We start from the raw sequence: 20,128 nt of genomic DNA on the forward strand, positions 1-20,128 counted from the left end.
CCTGTTGGATGGGGTATGAAATCTACTTATCTATTCGTGTTTTGTGACTCTTTCCCTAATGAAGGTTCTGTGAAAGTGCCTTCGGGCTGCTGACACTGACATGACTGGAATGCTGTTGTCTGCGGGCATGTTTGGACTCATTACACGAAAGCACAATAGTGATAAGAATTTGCATAAATAGTAAGGCGTATTAATTTTAGACATTTTCAAAAGGATATTTAGCCACATAGTATAGGCTAGGCTATGTCGTTTCGCAATTAATTATTATTTTTTTAAAAGCAGAGCAACATAATTTAAGGTTAGATTACATTGTATTACTTCACAAAGAGAAACTTTACAACAACAACTTCGACTTTAGTAACAATCAAACGACAGGGCTAAAATACGCATCCTATCAAAGTGAAGTCCTGGCTCATGAATATTAATTATGTTCGATGCCGTCTTTTCGGTAACCTTCCAATGGACGAAGACTTGGCTCATGGCTCATGAATATTAATCATTGTCCTCAGAAAATCGAGCTGAAATGCTTGAGTAATCAATCTCTACTGAGGAAAAGCAAAGAATGATGTTAGTCAATCTAATAAACGTGAAAAATCACAGACGTTGAAGCGATTGGATTTTGTGCCCGAAGAAAATAAAAGGATTCATCTTATTTGTGTGCCTTTAAAGTCAGTTCTCTCGGATGTATCGCTTCATGTGAGGTAAACTGTTTTTTGAATAATGCAATAGCATTTCTCAGCTGAGAATGATGATCTTGAACACAAGTTTGGACAGGTAAGTTGCGCGCGCACACGCCCTTCTGCGTGCACAACAGGTATCAGAACCAGGAAGCGCCTGTGCGGTCAGACTAACTCAATCCACCATGCACGATCCAAGGATTTAAATCAAACGATTTTTAAAACACAAACACATATTTTGGAAAGTTAGGAACCTCTGAAGAGGAATGATGGGCTCGTGCGTGGTTCCTGTGCTCATTGGATTAATTTTACTGCAGATTCACAAAATCTCAGGTGAGTCTTCAGAGAAGCACCACCCCAAAAAAGTTTAAACATCCTCGTCACTGTCATGTTTCAATTATTTATCATTTACCAGGTTTTAATGTTTCAGCTATTGAAGTTCATTAAAATATGTTATATAAAGAGCTCAGATGTGTCAGATAGCCCTCATGATACGACCGTTTCTGAACCGACAGTATTAGGAGAGTTTGTTTAAAATAGTTTGCATGATGAGACAATTAATTTCATTAAATTTATGCTGGGTGTTTATTTATATAAAATCGTTATTGAAATATAAAATGAGAGAGTTTTTTACAGTTTAACTGAATCTGGCCTCCATTATGGCCTACTATGAAAATTAACACATTTGCAATTATGACAGCTGCTGTGAAAAATATCTAGTTAATTATTGACTGACAATCTGTTACTGTACAAATGGAGGGCAGTTTGCTGTAACATGCTCTTGGGCAGGGAGGGAAAAAACATAAGGCTTTCACTGTTTTCTCCACGTGAAATGTTTGCTTTTCTATTGACATTTCAGCTTTTGAGACAGTTGACTTTCATTTTCACAGTGTTGAAAGGGACCTTCAGAGTGTTCCTGATGTATTAATGATTAAAATCGGACGAAAGTGTTATTTATGTTTTTGTTAAATTTTCTTATGCATTTGTTCATTTGTTAATTTGTTCATCATGATTAAGTTGTTTTATAATGCCGAAGATGCCTAAACCAGAAACTGTACAAACAGACTCACAGGTGTGATTTGCATTCTATATCTTTCCCTCACACCTTTACCAGTTATGTCACTATAACCTTAATCACAAATAACCTGATTAAGTTGCTGATATATATATATACAGGTTAAAGGCTGGAGGAGTAGGCTAAATATTTGCAGACGTTGTCATTCTTATGGAGTAATATGTGATGCTGCGGATGCTTCTCTTCTGTTGGGTTGCTTGTGTCTTGTTGAAAGTCCGTTAGATTTGTGCAATCAAAATCATGTCTAAACTTTTGATTGTCTTTCTATCAAGTGTGGTACAAGATATTAATGCGCAAATGGACCAGCGTTTGAACAAAGTAGACTTCACTTTAAGAACCAACCAAAATATCCAAAATGGAAATATGCTGTCATGCACCGAACCTTCTGCAACGTCAGAATTTGCCAGTTATTATATGGGCAAGGTGCTGTTGTTTTCTTAATGTAATCAGGGAGGATCCCAGAATGCCTGACATGTGTAGTGTAATGTGCGGCTGTGTTCGCTCATGACCTCTTCCTGTTCAAGTCCTGAATCAGTCCTTTGTGTTTCTGTTTGCTTTTATGTGGGTTACATATTGGCGAGCCGATTGTTTTGTAGGGTTAGTAACTTTTGTAGGGTTTTGTCTCTCTGTCCAAGAGCAGTTTAGATCAATTAAATACTTGAATTAAATTTTTATTGCATAATTTGCCTAATAGATTGAGTCCATATAAAGGCCTGTTCACACAAAGCAAGAATAATAAATGAAACCAATTGTTAATAATAAGTCATAAAAAAAAAACACGGACAGAAGTCCTTTCAAGTCAATAGCAAAATAGAAAAGTTTTGAAAAAAAAAAACATCTTAATGTGAATAGGCCTCATTTTATAAATAATAGATGATATATTAGCCTATTACATGTTATTTTTGTTTAATATATGAATATGATATATTTTGATATATGTAATGCAATTTAAATTAAAATAAAATCATCTCAATGTATCCATCCATTCTCCATGTATATTTATTTATATATTTAATTCCTTCAGTGATTCTGCTTGTTAACATCAGGTGTCTTCAATAATGCTCAATCATCACTAAATCAATCACTCAATTATCTCATTAACTTTAACACTCTTGAGTGTTAATTTAACACTCATCTGCATCATATCTTCCATCTGAAAGCAGGTGAAGGTGATTTACTACTAATCAAGGAACCGGCTTTACTGACGAGATGCGCATAACAATGTCATGCGATATATCGCCCAGCCCTAATTTAAATATATTTTTTCTAATGGGATGAGTGCTTATAGGCCTTTTCAAACAAAGCAAAAATAATATTAAACCAACTGCCAATGAATCTAGCAAACGGACAACGTTTAGAAAGGAATGGTTCTTAATAGGGCCCTATTTTTTAAATTATTATTGATTATTATATTTTATTTTTAATATATTAGGGGTGTAACGGTATACAGAAGTCACAGTTCGGTACGTACCTCAGTTTTGGGTTCACGGTTTGATTTATTTTATATATATGTATGTATATTGTAGGGGTGTAAAGGTTTAAATGACTCACGGTTCGGTTTTTATCAGGGTTTTAGGGTCACGTTTTTGGTTTGGTTCGGTATGTTCTATGTTCAGGAAAAAAAGAGCTCCTGTCAAATAAAAATAAAGAAAAAAAGAAAAAATAGTCAAACTACAAGCAACTGCACAAATAAATACAAAAGCGCAAAGATACAAATAAAATAAACAGCGCTTTTCAGGTTATTTAGGTATCTAACAGTAGTTTTAAGGTACAGAAATTGAATAATGTAATCAAATGTAAAACAACATTGCATATAATCTGCACTGCATAAATTGAATAAAAATTAATCATTATTAAAGTTACAAAAGTTATTCAGTCAAGAGCATAGACTGTAAAAAAGGTCAAGAGCAGTGAGTGATTTTCTCTTGGTCTTTTGTTGTTTGATTAACATCAGGATTATTAGGCTGATGTCACTTTAAGACATAAGGCACAGATCCAGTACACTGATACTGTACACATTGTTTTTTTTTTTTCAACTATTTGCATTCACTTAAGACATAACTGACTATTACTAGGGATACTGTCCAAGACGCGCTTGTTGACATACTTTTTGTGTGAATTTGTCCGTTCAAGCGCAAGTGCTTCGGATGAGTACACACACAAATCTTCTTATAGCGCCCGCGAGTTCTTTCGCGTTTGCACTCGAATGTTTAAATTGGCAAGGCTTAAATTAGTTTAGTTTAAACAGATAGCAATGTGTTCTGTCCAGGTTTCACCTGTGCTCACACGCTATCAACACCCAGGTGATGATGGCTCAAATGACTGGTAATAATAGAGCATACGGCACACACGTTCAACAAAGTTTTGGGGGAAGCTAGAATGCGTATCAATTGACAGAAACATACTCTGTCTGACTGTTGTATTTATTTTCAACAAACCATATTATAGATGCCTATGCATCGTCAGATTGCAAGTGTGTGTTGAATCGTGGGTGGAGAACAGTACAATCCAAAAATATAACCTTTCATTGAAGTAAAATAATTGAAAGTGGGGGGGAAATCACATTATGAAATAAATATTTTTCTCCAAAACACGTTGGCCACAATTATTGGTACCCCTAGAATTTTTTACGAGTAAAATATCTCTGAAGTATATTCCCATTAATGTTTACCTTTTTTAGCATACCAGGGTGACTAAAAACATGAAACCATGTAAGTCCAGCTATGACTTCTTGTTTCCCAGGAGTTTAAATATGAGGAAACACAAAGGCAAAATTACCTTAATGATCCATCAGAATGAGTAAAACCAAAGAATATAGTTCTGATTTTCATCAAAAGATTGTTGAGCATCACAAAATAGAAAGCGGCTGTAAGAAAATAGCTAAAGAATTGAAAATCCCCATTTTGACCATCAGGGCAATAATTAAGAAGTTCCAATCAACTAAAGATGTTACGAATCTGCCAGGAAGAGGACGTGTGTCTATATTGTCTTAATGGATGGTGAGGAGGAAAGTTTGAGTGGCCAAAGACTCTCCAAGGATCCCAGATGGAGAATTGCAGAGATTAGTTGAGTCTTGGGGGTCAGAAAGCCTATAAAAAATAAAAAAAATCAAACAACCCCTACATCCCCACATGTTGTTTGGGAGGGTTTCAAGAAAAATTTAATATACCGCTGGATCTTTAATGTTGTGGGCATATTTTTTTGCTGGAGGTCCTGGACTTCTTGTTCAGATACATGGCATTGTGGATTCTATCAAATATCAACAGATAAAAAATCAAAACCTGACGCCTTCTGCTAGAAATCTTATAATGGGCCGTGGTTGGATCTTCCATCAGGACAACGATCCAAAACAAACATCAAAATCAACACAAAAATCATAAAGGAATTATGCTTAGGGCACCAAAATGGCTAGCAGCGGTACTGCTCATCAGGCGTTATAGGAGAAAACTCAGAGCTGTTATCTTGGCAAAATGAGGTTGCAAAAGGTATTTAATAAAAGGGTGCCAATAATTGTGGCCAACATGTTTTGGAGAAAAACATTTATTTCATAATGTGATTATATATATATATTATTAGTTATTATTATTATTATTATTATTATTATTTCTCCTTTTATTCATATATTATATTATATATTTTTTTCAGAATGTCAAAAAATTGAGGTGACCCCTGACTCTGGCACCATAGTACTCTTCAGTAAGAAGGCAGACCAGAGTCTGGACTGTGATGTGTGTAAGGATGAAGGTCTGTCTCAGACCTGTAACTCCAACCTGCAACTCACCGAAGCTCGGCCCACCAATGTGACTTTCAACTGCTCTCAGCCAGGCGACGTCTTTACTGTGGAGATCAACCAAAAAATCGGCGAGTAGCAAAATGTAGTCTCAACTATCCATTTGGTAAATATCACCTTGTAAAGCACTAAATCATTACTTTTTATTCCAATCACAGATTGTTCGCCGACAGCCTGCAGCATCATTGCAGTGCATCCGGATTCAACCCGATTCCTGAAGTTCAGCAGAACCTTCACCTGGGATCTGAAGGTTCAATCAAGTCAGATGTTTCAACTGGACTTTCCAGCTCCAGGGATGAGACAGATCAAGCCTTCAGAATCCTGTCCAAACAAACACACCTACACCATCATTAAATACCAGCGGTCAGGTCCGAACTCCATCGGCAAGTTTTGTCGGAACGGTACCATCACTCGTATCCAGGTCTTGTTTAGAGGACGTGTGTCTCTAGAGGTTCCTAAAGATACAGCCCTGAACCCATCTGACTTCAAAGTGTCCATAGGACAGGATACAGAAGGTTAGAAGAAGTGATGTGGAACAAAAACTGTTTCTTGAGTGTTTCATTTTTGATTGGAAATTATTTTATTACTTGTTCTTTGCATCTACAGCATTGGTTGTGGTGGACGTCAAGCTGCCCAGAGGACTGTCATCTGCTGATTTCTTCACACCAAATTACGGCATAGGCCACTACAGTGAAGAAAAAATTAAATGGAACTTTGCTGTTATGCCAATGCAAAATTTTACAGTTCTCTTTCAACATTACACTCCACCAGAATGCAAAAATAATAAGGTCTTGGTTGATTATACACTGGGGGACAAGACTTCATTCACTAAGGAACCAACAGACACTCAGCCGACCAATAAACAGGGAGATTTCAGCCTGACTCTTACCAGTTGTGAAGCAAAAAGAGGGAACAATGTTCCTGGACTTTCTTTGAACATAAATGTGGCAGTGTTCAGGGGTGGGACACCATGTAAGGAGAAGCATGTAGATTTGGTTTTGTGTTTGAAATAATATTGCTATTTAGGGTATCTGATCTTGATTAAGTCATGCTTTAATGTTGCTTGTCTGTCTTACTATTCTGTTCAGATCTTTGCTCTGTGGATCTCCGGAAAGAGGAGGGATTGAGCCTGCAAATAGAGAATAAAAACCCAGAGTCGTACTGTGAAATGAGCTTGAACTCTGTGGCGCAGGAGAAAATAGTGGTTCCTGCGGGCACCAAAGCTGACCTGTCCTTCCTCGACTGCCCCGTGCAGGACCTGCAGCTGACGGCCACCAAAACCATCGGTAACTGGGAGCGCATAAATGCTGCACACATGCCCAGTTGACTGGCACATGAACACAATGAAAATTAGACATGGAAAAAATGCTTTGTTTGGTCTGGCTTTGACTCTTCAGGTGTGGTCTCAAATTGATGGATGGATGGATGGATGGATGGATAGATAGACAGAAAGACCGATAGATAAACAGACCGATGGATGGATGGATGGATGGATAGATAGACAGACCGATGGATGGATGGATGGATGGATGGATAGATAGGTGGACAAAACAGACCGATAGATAGACAGAAAGACCGATAGATGACAGTCATGAAATCATAATCTTGACAGAATCATTTTGAGATTCATTCACCACATTATCTTGATTGTGTCTTTCCTCCATGCAATTCTAGATTGTCCGAGTGCATCTTCTCGTGCCACCAGCGGGACGTCCCTCACTATTCCCACACTGGACCCCAGTCTGCATGTTCCCCTCCATCAGTTCACCTGGCTGCTCCGTGTGCTCGATCAAGGCACCGTGGATCTCACGTCCTCTAACAATAACCTGCACCAGTCTGTCCCAGACAAGGAGTGTAACGAGAGAGTCTCTCTGCTGATCTCTGAGACTGACGGCTCCAACATCGGCCAGTTCTGCTCTCTGGCTGAAGGCACAATCCAGAAAATCCAAATCAAAGGGAACGTTTCCATTACCGTAAATCCTAAAACGGTAAAAGACCTGAGCCAGGAGAAAGGACCTTTCTTAAAAGTCGCCATGAGTCCAGAGATCACTGGTAAGTATAAAGTTTGGAATAATTACTACCTTTAAAGTTTTTCAAAGAATACTGCATTTATTTGATCAAAAACACAGTAAAACTATAATATTGTTTTTCTATTGTAATAGAGTTGAGTCTTATAGCATTGTCTTCCTGCTTTCTTCACAGAGAATGTAATCTACACCGTATCTCCATTAGTTTCGGGATCCATGTACCTTGCTACGCCCAACTGGCCCGATGGCATGAATTCTTCCTCATCCGTCTCGTGGATCGTCAGGGTTCCTCAAGAGCACATGGCCGAGCTGCAGTTCACCAACGTCAGCAAGCCCGTATGCGACTCAGGCCACACAGAGGTCGCGATCAGACCGCTGGACTCACGAGGCCAAACGCAGTCCTGGAGAGAAGATCAGAGTTTCGACAACACCGTCATCCAACAGCAGAGCTTCTACTTGAACATGTCCAACTGCGAGCCCAAGAGCGGACACTTTGCTGTGCTCTCGAAGGTCACTCTGCACAAGGAAACCAGTGAGCAAAACACTTTCATTTCAAAGTTTAGGTCATTGCACACTGAGTCCGAAATTTTCGTATGCGTTTTCTCGTATTCGTCATTTGATGGCTCTGAATTCTCAAAATGCTCTCCACGGATGCGAAATATGTAGAAAATCAAACCCGATTCGATTTTTTTTATGAAGGACAAAAGTTTCAGAGGCAGTGTGTAAATGTGATTGACACAACGTGAGGTCGTATTTATTTAAGTGCAAAAATTTTGGACGAGAATTTCGGAACTCAGTGTGACATTTTGTGTGGACATTTGAATGGATTTGTGCATTGATCACACTATACTTGGTGTTGTTGTTGTTAGAAGTATTGCAATGGAAGATAATCAGATAATCATTCCTTTTTTCCTCCCCATACAGAGAACTTCCTGAGCATTATCTTGGCTGTAGTCGGGGTTCTGCTTTTGCTGCTAATCATCACACTTATAGTTGTGTGCGTCATTCGAAAGTGAGACTGAATTTTCTTCTGTATTCTCTTATGAATTTGAAAATACAAAGAAATACATTTTCAAACTATTTTCTTCTCATTTAGAAGGAAAAACAAACCGAAGACCAATAGGTCCTCCATCTTTTTGCCCAGAGGGAAACCTTTCCTTCCGGGTAACGCCACCTTCCCAAAATCCAGAGCAGACAATGAGTCCCACGTCTACGCCTCCATTGATGACCCAACAATGTACGGAAATTTTGTGGACAAGAACCAACCTGCAGAGGTCGACAACGGAGCCTGGAGCAACGGACATCAGGTGGACGCGTACCATCCGTTCACGGGACCCTCGGACTCAATCCCGTCGGCTAAGGATTCACCCGCTGAATATTCGATAGAAGGAAGAGGAGGAGATCGAGATGCATATCAGCCTTTCCTACAACCGCCCAACACCTTTAATCTGCAGAGGCCTCGTTCACCACTGGTATCACAGGGTAGTTTAGGATTCGAAGATCGTAGGATGGTAGATAACGAGCTGCACACTTTCAAGAGTTTTGGGGATATAAATCCTATTCGCCTGTCTGCCGATGAATCCAGACTACAACCACAAATGGAATCAGACACTGATAGCAATACTGAGCCGGAATACGAGGAGGCAATTTGAGGATAAAGCCGGATGTGGAGTGGATTCATATGATGATTCGACTGCTCAGGTTTTTAACAAACCGCTAAAATTTTACTGGGGGAGCAGAAAAGCCATTGGCTACAAGCCTATAAAAAAATGCGCACACAAAGACAATGTTGTTGTATAAATTTGATGCTAAAAGGCTACGCTCTCTTTTGCCGCCTTAGTGGCCACAGGTGTATTTTGCATGTATAGTTTATTAAAAGTATGGTTTTAAAGATTTTTTATGGCCTTTTAGCCTGGATGTACAGAATTAAGCCGTTTGAAAGTTGAATCCCTTCATGGAAGAATGACTTTCTGTATTGGATAATTGCTTTATTTTAACAGTGATTGTCTCCAAGCTACAGGTTTCATATGTGTTTCTGTTTTTCCAAGTCTGTATATTTACGTTATGCATTCCTAAAATAAATTCTCAGATATTTTAATAGATGTTCCTCTCTGTTTAAAATGTATATAAACAATGACGATAACCACACACAGACCAGATAAACGGTTTTTATATTTCCCACCATGGATTTGTCAAATAATTCTGTCTGATATTGATCATGCCCGGCAACCAATAAATGGCTGATGTTAAAGTATGCTGTTTTCTTTATAAATTGAAATTAGAAAGAATTCAAGTAAATGTAGGCATCAGTTAGAGAATGTGATATTAATTTCATTAAAGTTTACATTTAACATTTATACCTAGTGTTAGATGATGCAAATTCAATCTAAATTTAAAAATGTCATCAAGAAATCATCAGTCAATATTAAATGTTGTCCATTGTCCATGATAATAAATAAAAAAATCTGTAATATCAGCCAGTAATTGATATTGTGTATCCCAAGGTAAATGTGATGCATGGTTCTGACAATCCAACCCTCAATTGTAGCATAATCGAATCAGCCAAAATATTTAATAAATTATAGGCATATACATTTTCTCCAGACCTTCACATAGGCCTGTTTTACACCAAATGTGTGAAATATCATACAAGCACATATTTGATAAACATTTTATTGAGATAAAATGATGTAGTCAGGTTATATCAGGCTAGACATTAATTTGTTAGACAATAAACAAGTAACAAAGCTATCTGAATTAATCATCGTTGTGCAGGATTTTATCAGGTGGCTGGACTTCTTACTAAAAGACCATTTGGTTTATGATTCAGTAATGTTTGTTTAGTGTGTGTTTTTGGCTGGATCTTAATGGAGACTGTCCAAAAATGTCTTTTATTACAGTGTTCAATCTTTGATTTTAGATCATCTTTGGTATCTGAACATTTTTATGGAATAAAATTACAATCTTTGCTCTCAAGATAAAAAATATACAATTACGGAGCAAGCAGGATTGTGCAATGGAAAGGACAGCTAAGGTCAAGGGAATCGCCACGCTGGATAATCTCAGACGATGTTGAACTCGCAGACGGAGGCCCGCTCCTCACGACACCGCTCGTCGAGCCACTTCTCGCCGGAGAGAACGGCGCAGTTCTCCGCGAGGCCGCCGTCAGGCTCCGGGAGCTTCCAGTTCTGGTAGCGGATTTTTGAGCCGGTCTGGTCCATCCACACGCCCTCAATTTGCATGTCATTTACACCGAGCCAGATTTCAGCGTCTGGTCCGAGGCTCTGGCGCACATAACCATGGAGTAGCGTGTTTTCGTCCAGAGACAGCGGAGTGCTGAGGATTCCTCCCTTGGCGATGCAGTCTTCGTTGGCCGTGTGGTAGCGCTTCTTCTCGGTGTCCACCAGAAAACACTTGCCGGGGATCTTTATGCCTCTCAGGCAGACTAGCAGAGAATAAAGAAACATTGTTTTTAATCTTTAAATGGATCATAATGTAAAAAAGTGTGTGTTATTCGACGAGAATACTTTTTGTGCGCAAAAACAAACAAAAATAACGACTTTATTTCAACTATTCATTTCCTTCTCTGTGGGCCTCGAGTCAGTTAACGTAGTGTGGTAGCGTAATGCTACGTCACACGTAGGGTCACTATTGGCCGACACTGGTCATATGTGTGATGCGTGTGACGTACCACAACAGAACTGACTCGAGGCCATAGACAGTAAAAGAAATGGACACAGCGACCCCATTGATTTCAATGGAGAAGACTGAAGCCCGATTATTGCACTTCCAGTCTGATGGCTGAGCGACTGCGCAGGCTCAAACTGAGCGTGTCGACAGTCTGACAGTTGTAAATCTTCTAGTAGCTGTGCCAAGACAAATCTGAATCACCTAACCTCCTCAAAAACGTTGTTGAAATATTTTGTCCCGTTGCTTTTATGGACTCTCTATCTATGGGCTTCTCCCTTGACTTTATGCCTCTATGTCCCCCCGATTGCCTCATAGACAGTAAAAGATTGCCTGCGAGCTGCTCCTTTTGTCTATACGGTAATGTCTCTATTGTGCGACAGAAAGTCGAGTGGTTATGACGCAATCGTTAGCCTATTTTTACAAAAACGGCTTCTACGGGGACATAACTTTAGATACAAAGTAATGGAGCCTTTTATACATTGTCGTGTTTCTTTAGAAATAAATAATGGACAAATGAATTCTTCGTACGCTTCAGATCTAAAGTTATTCGCTGTCAAAGTGACGCCAAAATGAATGGGAGTCAATGGAATGCTAAGAGGCAGGTGATCGCCTGCTACAATGGCGGCTCCTGGGAGGCTTCAGTTTCCGGCTGATGGATTACCCCCTTGCTCGAGGCCCACAGAGAAGGAAATGAATAGTTGAAATAAAGACATTGAAATATGTCTTTAATAACTTTTCGAGGCCGGCAAGTTTCAATCCCTGAAGAAGCCTATGGACTAGTATGGAGGAGTGATCCAGCTCTCAGATTTAATCAAAAATATCTTAATTCGTGTTCTGAAGATGAAAGAAGGTCTTACGGGGTTGGAACAACATGAGGGTGAGTAAATACTGACAGAATTTTCATTTTTGGGTGAACTATCCCTTTAACAACACCTGCAGCTTGCCCCTCCCTTCGTCATACACGGATGTGTGACACACGCCCACACGCACTGGTCAGCCAATCACAACAGAGGTCATTTACATATATCTTCAGGTGCAAAATAAAAAAGGCAGTTTAATAGGAAAGGACCAAGGGTGAGTGGGAAATGATCATCTAAAATTGAATTATGACTGACTTTGGTGCAGGAAACCTTTATTTACATTAATGATACAAAAGTGCAGAATATGGCTTTGAAAAGGTTAATAATAAACATCCACCTGTTCAAATTTCAAACAAACTTGTTGATTTGGCTTGGAATGGCAACTAAGAGTGATTTTTGGCTTTTGTTTTTAAATTATTAGCCATATAATCTTATAAAATATTACATATTTGTCTGAACATCTCCTCATAGACCAAAGATTGAATTAAATCTGACTCTGTTCTCCAGGGAAAACACAAGCTGTAAGAATCATCAAAAGCTACATGTGGATGTGGAAGCCATGTGTCTTATGCAAGTGGAAAAGTCTAATCCAAACAATATTCCACAGTCTATGGTACAATGTGTTCATTTTTTTGTTTTTTTACAGTTAAACAGACGAGTCAGGCTACTGTTAGGGTTATATAATAACGTCTGGATGCTTCAGTAGTGCAGATAGAGTCCCGGTCTGTAAGCTCTCACCCGTCTGCAGAGCCTGCTGCTCCTTTACAAGATTCAGCTCCTCCACGATGTCCTTGATCTGCTGCTGTAGGTCCTCCAGAGCAGCGCTGGCTCGAGCATCTGAGTCTGACAGGGACAGAACAGAATCAAATGGAAAAATCAACAACCACACAAAATCACATGAAAGAAATAATACAATTATATTGAAAATTAAGCCTTTTTTAGTGTTACAGTCAAGAGAATCATTGAGGATAATGGGAATTACAAAAAAAAATAGCATGGATGAATTACAAAAATCAATTTGTTTTCTTAAAGCAATATATATATATAAATCCTTATTGATTACTATATTTTATTTTATTTAATAAATGAATTTTACAGCGAGCACATCTTAGGATGATTGAAATGAAAAATCAGGAACCAATTTCACAACAAATTCACATGAAAAAAAAATTCTCGAATCATGCATGGGAATTACAAAAATAAAAAAGTAAAATGCATGAATGCATTTTAAATACATTTATTTTCTTTTTTCTTAATGCTATAGTATTTTAATAAATAGATTTTATTTTTAATTTATTCATATTTTTATATATTTAATACTTTATTACATTGGTTTAATAGAAATTAGTTGGGTTTTTTTGTAACTCATTGTTAAACTTTACAATTGTATTCGACTTAATTCAAATAAGAAAAATAGTTCATTTAAAGATCGGTCACATCCAAATGTATTAAACATATCAATGCTTATTTTCTTCATACAGAAACTTGCTTTTCAAGTGATGCTCTCTAAATGTTCTCAACATCAATGCAGCTTTCAGCTTGAATAACCAAATGAATAAATGATCTAACTGAAGACAGAAATGAGCAGAAATCCTCTGGTCTTACCTTTCTTAGCGCCGGGCTTCTTTCTGGGAGTATTCTGCTGCTGTGAGGTGTGTGTGAGGAGCAGCAGGACTGCGAACAGAAGGAGTCTCATGGTGAAGTCTGGAGAACGAGGACAGATCTCTGCTTCTCAGTCCAGCTCACGCAGGAAAACTACTGTACTGGATCCTCTTCATCCTGAGAGGAGCGGAGGAGTGACGTCCTCACACACACACACACACACACACACACACACACACACACACACACACACACACACACACACACACACACACACACACACACACACACACACACGCACACGCACACGCACACGCACAGACACACACACACACACACACACACGCACACGCACACGCACACGCACAGACACACACACACACACACACACACACGCACACGCACACGCACACGCACAGACACACACACACACACTTTTGTGGGGACTCTCCATATGATGATTTTTATACTGTACAAACTGTATACTCTCTCTCACAACACCTAAACCCACCCATCACAGAAAACTTTCTGAACTTTTACATTTTTATGCGTATATGATTTATGTTAGTATGATTTATAAGCGGTTTCCCTAATCTGGACCAAAAAATGTGTTTTAAATGTATATTTTAAATTAACAATAATTAATAATAAAAAAACTGCCTTGCCCGGTTTCTCTCCCAAATATGTTTTTCTCTCATTTAAAAACCCCTATGATTTATATAGCAGATTATAAAATTGGATCCATATTCTAACTTGCACAGAAGAGCCGGAGCATTCAAGGTCTCATCAGAACATTTCCCATCATGCATACTTCTGGTGTGTGAGGTTGTCATCTGTGCAGTGATTCCTGCTGTTTGTTTTGGGTTCAGGCCAGAGGAAGAAGCAAAGCTATTATGGGATGGAATAGATCCAGGCTCACAGCAGCTGTGCTCAGATCTTCCTCACACGACACGTGGCAGAAGAGACACACATTACAGCTCCACACATGTCATTTTGAAATCAAAATGGACACTTCTTATTTTTTTATGGAATATTGCAGTATTTATTATGATTTATGCGTCCACGTCATTATTTTTTTAATTAATGTGCCTCTTGATCATGAATCAGAATCACTTCCCCTCCCTCTTGCAGCATCTCATCTCTTCATTGATGATGTGGGCGGGGCAACCTGTCACTCACATGAGATCCACCAATAGCAAACCACAACCAGCCAATCAACTCCCCACAGACAAAACGAAGCCCCGGCCTACATTTGTTCTTGTTCGAGAAGCCGTTTCAATCGGATATACTTCACAATAGGGAAGAAAAGACTATCGCAACTTCCGTTTTCATGCAAACACATTATTATTCCTAACATCTGCAATTAAAACAAAAATATCCTTCTGCTCTGGGACATAAAAATCACCAACTTCTAGGATTCTTTTCTACTCAACTACTAAATTCAGGAATTAAAAAGCCTCAAATTGCACTCAGACCACTCAGATTTATAAGGGGAACGAAGAAACATTTAGTCATCTGTTAAAAGCACCATTTAAACCAGCCTAGTCTGAGTTCAGCCAGCTGGAAAAATGAACAAAACAAAAACAAAAACAGCGACGTTATATAACCATGCATTAGTGGATTCTGTGTTAGTTATTAAGAAAGACATGACAAACGTCATAGGAAACTTAACTAATTTATTTGAAAAACTAACAAACAAAAACAGCTATCCAAGGAATCCCACTTTCTGTCGTTTCTTGCCAAGACTTTCTTCTTTCTGCAGCAATTCCATGAGCGGCGCATGAAGAGTCTTTCCCACACGCTTCCCGGCCTACGACACAACACACCATAACAGAAATGCTTTAATTCACGAGTTTATGCAAGTCAAAGACATGTGAAAGTGTGCAGAAATAAAAGCTCTAGCTGTTAAAGCACTAGACAGGCTCAGACTGATGGATATTACACATAAACAACACGAGCTGGAGGAAATTCTCTAATATACTAACTCCAGTGCACAGGTGCCTAAGTAACCCAATAAAGTCTATTGTATCATATATGATAAGCAAATAAATTCAAGCCCTCTAAATGATCAGCATGATAAAAACTTTGCTTAGAAACCTGTTGTAGATTTTTTTGTAATTTAGCAAGTAAAATGCCTTTTAATAACATTCTAAAAAAAATTCTCCTCAGCTCATAGTTCACGTGTCCTTTTGCTGTGAAATCTTTACTGATTTTTATAAAGTAAACAAAACATAAGAATAACTTTTATATTGATAGTAAAATGTTGACTTGATTATCCACACAACTTTTCTTTTTCTTTTTTTTGGGGGGGGGGGGGGGGGGGGGGGGGGCTGGGTATGGGGATATATCAAATATGATCCATCAGGCTTTTGATTAACGCTTATTTCTCTCAATTATCATTGTATTTGATTGCATTATGTGTTGCCACCCAAAATAAAAACTACAGAACTCTGATTATAAACTGAGCCTTTAAATATCATCTTACTACAACAGATTATTGAAAGATATGAAGGGACAACTGATATTTATGCAATGACTCCCCCCCCCCCCCCCCCCCCCCCTCCATATTCGTACTATATCATACTAAATGAGCCATAAAAGTCTGATCAATGATACTTTTAATGATACATATGCAAACTTTTTTGCTGTATATTTTGTCTAAAGGTTCAAAAACTGTTCTTTTTCAAAAAAAAAATATATATATATTTCTGATTATTATGCCATATGTCAGGCTTTGCAGGGTTAGGGCTTTGAACAAACTCTTCATTCTAAATAGGAGTAAAAGTGATTCCTTAACAAACACCACTAATTATACGATCAAGAAAGTTTAAAACTACTGTGGGAGTTAAAAGAACCAGACCTCTGTCATCTCAAAGATGCTCTCCGGGTCCAGACTTCCTCTTCCCAGCTTCCTGACGCATGTGACCATTCCTTTGTGTGTGACTGAGATCAGGAGACTGGCCACAGAACAGGCCTTTTCCTGTAGTGTGGCGTCCACCACGTGTCTGTGACCGATCTGAAGGGCACAAAAAGTTACATAAACATAACTGCATATGACACGAGGAGACTGTTGCATTGTGGGTACTGGCCCAGGCTCTGCTGTACCTTGCACAGGGTTACGATACACGGCACATTCTCCACGTTGATCCTGATGCAATCGTACGGGTCGTCTGACAGCTCGATCTCCTTCCCGCCCTCCTCATCCTCAGATATGTGCACTCTGGGAATTCTGTTTCGGAAAAGGAATGTGCTTACGTTTCTCAATATAATAAATAATGTAATAGTGGAGTTACAGTTCAAAGCATTAGTACATTGGAATTTATGATTTAATGGTTAAACGTTTTAGTACAAATATTTTTATAACATAAAAATCCTGAAATATACTAAATATGGCTAATGGGAGAACTGCTTAAATATTGTAAAATATAATTAAAAATATACATATTCACTAAAGAAAGGGTTGCTATTGCTATCGTTAACTAAAACTATTTTTTTTTGTTAAATTAAATAGAGTTAAAATAAAACAAAATGTAAATATTAGATGGAAAACTTGATTTGGCAACCAACCTAATAAATAAGTTGAAGTAAATTGCTAAAACTGAAATAAAAATTATGCTAAATAGAAAATTTAAAAATGACCCAATTTTTTTTATTAAAACAAACTAAAATTAAAATAAAATATAATAAATATAACAACAAAATCTGACTTTAAAATGACTTTACAGGCCTGGAAACAGTTTTGCTATTGTCACAAAAAACTATTTTTAAATTAAATAAAATTAAATATAGATAAACACAATAAAATTAAATATAAATATTAGATGGAAAAAAGTTAAAATTAGAAATGTTGCCTTGGCAAACAACTGAAATAAGTTGAAGAATTAAAATTACAATAACAAATAAAACTTTTAAAAATAATAAAATTATGAAATTGCATAAAATTACTAAAACAAACAAAAATTAAAATGACAACTGATAATTTACAAATAAAAAACAAGAAAATATTTTAATAGTATAATGCATTATACTATTAAAACACCACACTGCCAGTTGTAACATTTCCTGAAGAAACCTTACAGTTGTGATGGGAACAGACACACAGTAACTCACCGTGTATTAAACAGAGCAGCTTTGATGGCGATGGATATGGCGTCAAACAGGTTTCCGTCACACTGCAGCAGCTGTCGAAACAATCATGCATTTACCTGAAGAACAAACCAACAGCATGTAGAGGACTCATCATCTCATGAAGCTCACCAGCACGTCCACGTACAGCACCCAGCAGTTCTCCCCCGGGCAGATGCAGAGCGAGCGCAGGTCCACGCTGTGCCTGTTGTTGAACACTTTATACAGGACGTTACTCAGCTCCACCCCCAGCTCCTCCCCCCCGCGCCCCTCAAACTCCGGAGTGGCGTTTGCTGAGCTGCATCAGGAAAGAGAGGAACTGTGTCTAACTAGCATGCAGATCATGGATGTTTAAAACACATCATCTATGGATATTACCTGCTAATTTGCATATTTGAAGTACCTGTACGTACCTCTACACATACTGTATGTATTAAAACTTTTGAATAAATTGCATAGTATACTGTCTTATTAATTGTGCTGCATCTCATTCATTAATCCTTGGAATTTATCTATTTTAATAGCTACATTTGTATATATAAATTAATATATTCAGAACAAAAAATGTCCTAAATACGGGAAGACTATGGAAGCTTGTTTCCGCCACAGAATAAAAAATAAAAAAAGGTAATTGAGAATTTTTATCTTACAGTTTTTCTCCTCGTGATATAAACTCTAAAAAAAATTCAGAACTGCAAGATAAAAAGTTGCAATTATCTTTCAAATTGTTTTATTCCATGGCGGAAAAAAGCTTCCATAGAGAACAGAACTAATTTAGTTTTTAAATATTGTAGAGTAACTAAAAATATATATATTCACTATGGAAATTTTCATGACTTTTCCAGACCTGGAAGCAGTGTTGTTATTGGTGACTAAAAAAAATTATTAAAAAAGTATTAATTGAAATAAAGCTGAAATAAAATAAAATCCCAAATATTGGATGAAAAACTATAAATGTTTAACCATCGGCTAAAAAGTACTAAAATTATTAAATCTAAAACTGAAATAATAAATCAAACCCAAATAGAAATATAAAAAACAAAAACTAATACAACAAATGACAAAAGCACATAACAAAACTACTAAAACTTAAAACTAAAATTAAAATGAAAAAAATAAAAAAAATATTTATTAATATAATTTTTTTATTATAATTTTTATATTATTTATATGAATAACTGAAATTATTTACAAGTACTACAATAGCATATAAATAATACAATAAAAATACAGCACCCACTATTCATGTAAACCTACACAAATGCATTATGTACTTCTATTGTTGTTAATGATTTGTAAAAGTCATTGCACAGTGTGGCTGGAGCTGGTAGTGATTTACAGTGTTTGCTTGATGTGTTCATCTTTAAACTCTCACCAGTCCACAAAGAACTCCAGGTAACCTTCATCTGGTACCATGGGTTTGGGTTTACCAATCTCTGCCTTTACTCCTACCAGAACATCAGTGTGACCCTGTCAAACACACACAACATCACACAAACACTGCTGGCGACAGGTATTGCACTATATGTTATTATAACAAACTGTTTAATTCAGCTTACAAGACTGATTTTAGCAGAACCATCAGTGTTTGACACCACATCTGTCTCGATCTCCATGTGTCTGTAGTCTTCACATCTCCGTCCGTCCAGTCTCAGGTCATCCTGTCAACAAGTCAGTGTTTAACCCTCATCTTCTAACAGTCAAGATCAGGCTGATGCTTCATGATGTTTCCAAATCTCAGTAGAACTGATTATAAACTTCATTCCAGGTGGATAAAACACTTTCTAATGACAAATGTAAGATGTTGTAGTAGTGGTACACTCCTGTCAGCTCTTTATTTACATTTGCTTTATTGTACTGTATACATTTACATTTAAGAGCTGTCAATGGGGGTTGTTTAGGCCAGTGACACATTTAAAGAAGGAAAAAAATTAGAAATTAAACTTAAATCTAGGACCACAAATAGTCAATCTCAACACAGCATGAGGTTAAAACCCAAAACAGACCACAACAGAATACACGTTAAGATGCGCTTTTTTTCAGATGTCCTATTAGTTGAAAGTTAAATAAATGCAAATTATATTTTCACTCGTGAGATTTCACTTACTCTAACTCCATGCATGAGATAAACCTTCTCCGCTTCGCTCACTTGAACAGCTGCCATGTTTCAAACACACGCAGTATATTGTGCGTCATCACAAAGCGCGATGAGCGGGCAGCGAAGGCGGAGCCTGGCTTTAACCAACCAATCATATGCCAGTCTGGGGGAAACAAATTGCGTA

The 20,128-nt window shown here is 37.6% G+C and overlaps 3 protein-coding genes across 4 annotated transcripts; 1 reads left to right on the forward strand and 2 right to left on the reverse strand.

Moving 5' to 3' along the window:
* Positions 1-75: 75 nt before the first annotated feature.
* cdcp1b (CUB domain containing protein 1b) lies at positions 76-9,820 on the forward strand. Of its 2 annotated transcripts, none has more exons than XM_077194881.1 (9): positions 76-158; positions 5,398-5,613; positions 5,701-6,057; positions 6,149-6,514; positions 6,631-6,828; positions 7,217-7,594; positions 7,745-8,101; positions 8,494-8,581; positions 8,666-9,820. In XM_077194881.1, the coding sequence occupies exons 1-9, from the start codon at positions 101-103 to the stop codon at positions 9,219-9,221; spliced, it is 2,574 nt and encodes an 857-aa protein (XP_077050996.1). In that variant the 5' UTR covers positions 76-100; the 3' UTR covers positions 9,222-9,820. The 2 variants fall into 2 exon arrangements, with proteins under 2 accessions (XP_077050996.1, XP_077050995.1); XM_077194880.1 differs by lacking the exon at positions 76-158 and adding an exon at positions 495-1,010.
* A 302-nt stretch (positions 9,821-10,122) lies between these two features.
* Positions 10,123-13,892, reverse strand: clec3bb (C-type lectin domain family 3, member Bb). The gene is made up of 3 exons (XM_077194906.1): positions 13,725-13,892; positions 12,858-12,962; positions 10,123-11,014 (listed from the first exon to the last, which is right to left on the reverse strand). The coding sequence occupies exons 1-3, from the start codon at positions 13,813-13,815 to the stop codon at positions 10,632-10,634; spliced, it is 579 nt and encodes a 192-aa protein (XP_077051021.1). The 5' UTR covers positions 13,816-13,892; the 3' UTR covers positions 10,123-10,631.
* Positions 13,893-15,380: 1,488 nt separating this feature from the next.
* On the reverse strand, positions 15,381-20,085 carry exosc7 (exosome component 7). Its single transcript, XM_077194867.1, has 8 exons — positions 19,954-20,085; positions 19,406-19,507; positions 19,222-19,316; positions 17,979-18,144; positions 17,832-17,902; positions 16,827-16,950; positions 16,582-16,737; positions 15,381-15,531 (listed from the first exon to the last, which is right to left on the reverse strand). The coding sequence occupies exons 1-8, from the start codon at positions 20,008-20,010 to the stop codon at positions 15,427-15,429; spliced, it is 876 nt and encodes a 291-aa protein (XP_077050982.1). The 5' UTR covers positions 20,011-20,085; the 3' UTR covers positions 15,381-15,426.
* Between the last annotated feature and the right edge of the window lie 43 nt (positions 20,086-20,128).

Source organism: Siphateles boraxobius, unplaced genomic scaffold, assembly GCF_051911475.1.
Source record: "Siphateles boraxobius isolate OS27281-9 unplaced genomic scaffold, OSU_SipBor_1 33, whole genome shotgun sequence".
NCBI classification, from domain to species: Eukaryota; Metazoa; Chordata; class Actinopteri; order Cypriniformes; family Leuciscidae; genus Siphateles; species Siphateles boraxobius.

Excerpts from the sequence above, each read along its gene's own strand:
- cdcp1b (XM_077194880.1), top strand. The coding sequence starts at position 944 with ATGATGGGCTCGTGCGTGGTTCCTGTGCTCATTGGATTAATTTTACTG. Across the intron at positions 1,011-5,397 it reads GCAGATTCACAAAATCTCAG|AATGTCAAAAAATTGAGGTG; the intron begins GTGAGTCTTCAG and ends TATTTTTTTCAG. Across the intron at positions 5,614-5,700 it reads GGAGATCAACCAAAAAATCG|ATTGTTCGCCGACAGCCTGC; the intron begins GCGAGTAGCAAA and ends TTCCAATCACAG.
- clec3bb (XM_077194906.1), bottom strand. The coding sequence starts at position 13,815 with ATGAGACTCCTTCTGTTCGCAGTCCTGCTGCTCCTCACACACACCTCA. Across the intron at positions 12,963-13,724 it reads GAAGCCCGGCGCTAAGAAAG|ACTCAGATGCTCGAGCCAGC; the intron begins GTAAGACCAGAG and ends TGTCCCTGTCAG. Across the intron at positions 11,015-12,857 it reads GCAGCAGGCTCTGCAGACGG|TCTGCCTGAGAGGCATAAAG; the intron begins GTGAGAGCTTAC and ends ATTCTCTGCTAG.
- exosc7 (XM_077194867.1), bottom strand. The coding sequence starts at position 20,010 with ATGGCAGCTGTTCAAGTGAGCGAAGCGGAGAAGGTTTATCTCATGCAT. Across the intron at positions 19,508-19,953 it reads ATCTCATGCATGGAGTTAGA|GATGACCTGAGACTGGACGG; the intron begins GTAAGTGAAATC and ends ACTTGTTGACAG. Across the intron at positions 16,738-16,826 it reads GTATCGTAACCCTGTGCAAG|ATCGGTCACAGACACGTGGT; the intron begins GTACAGCAGAGC and ends TGTGCCCTTCAG.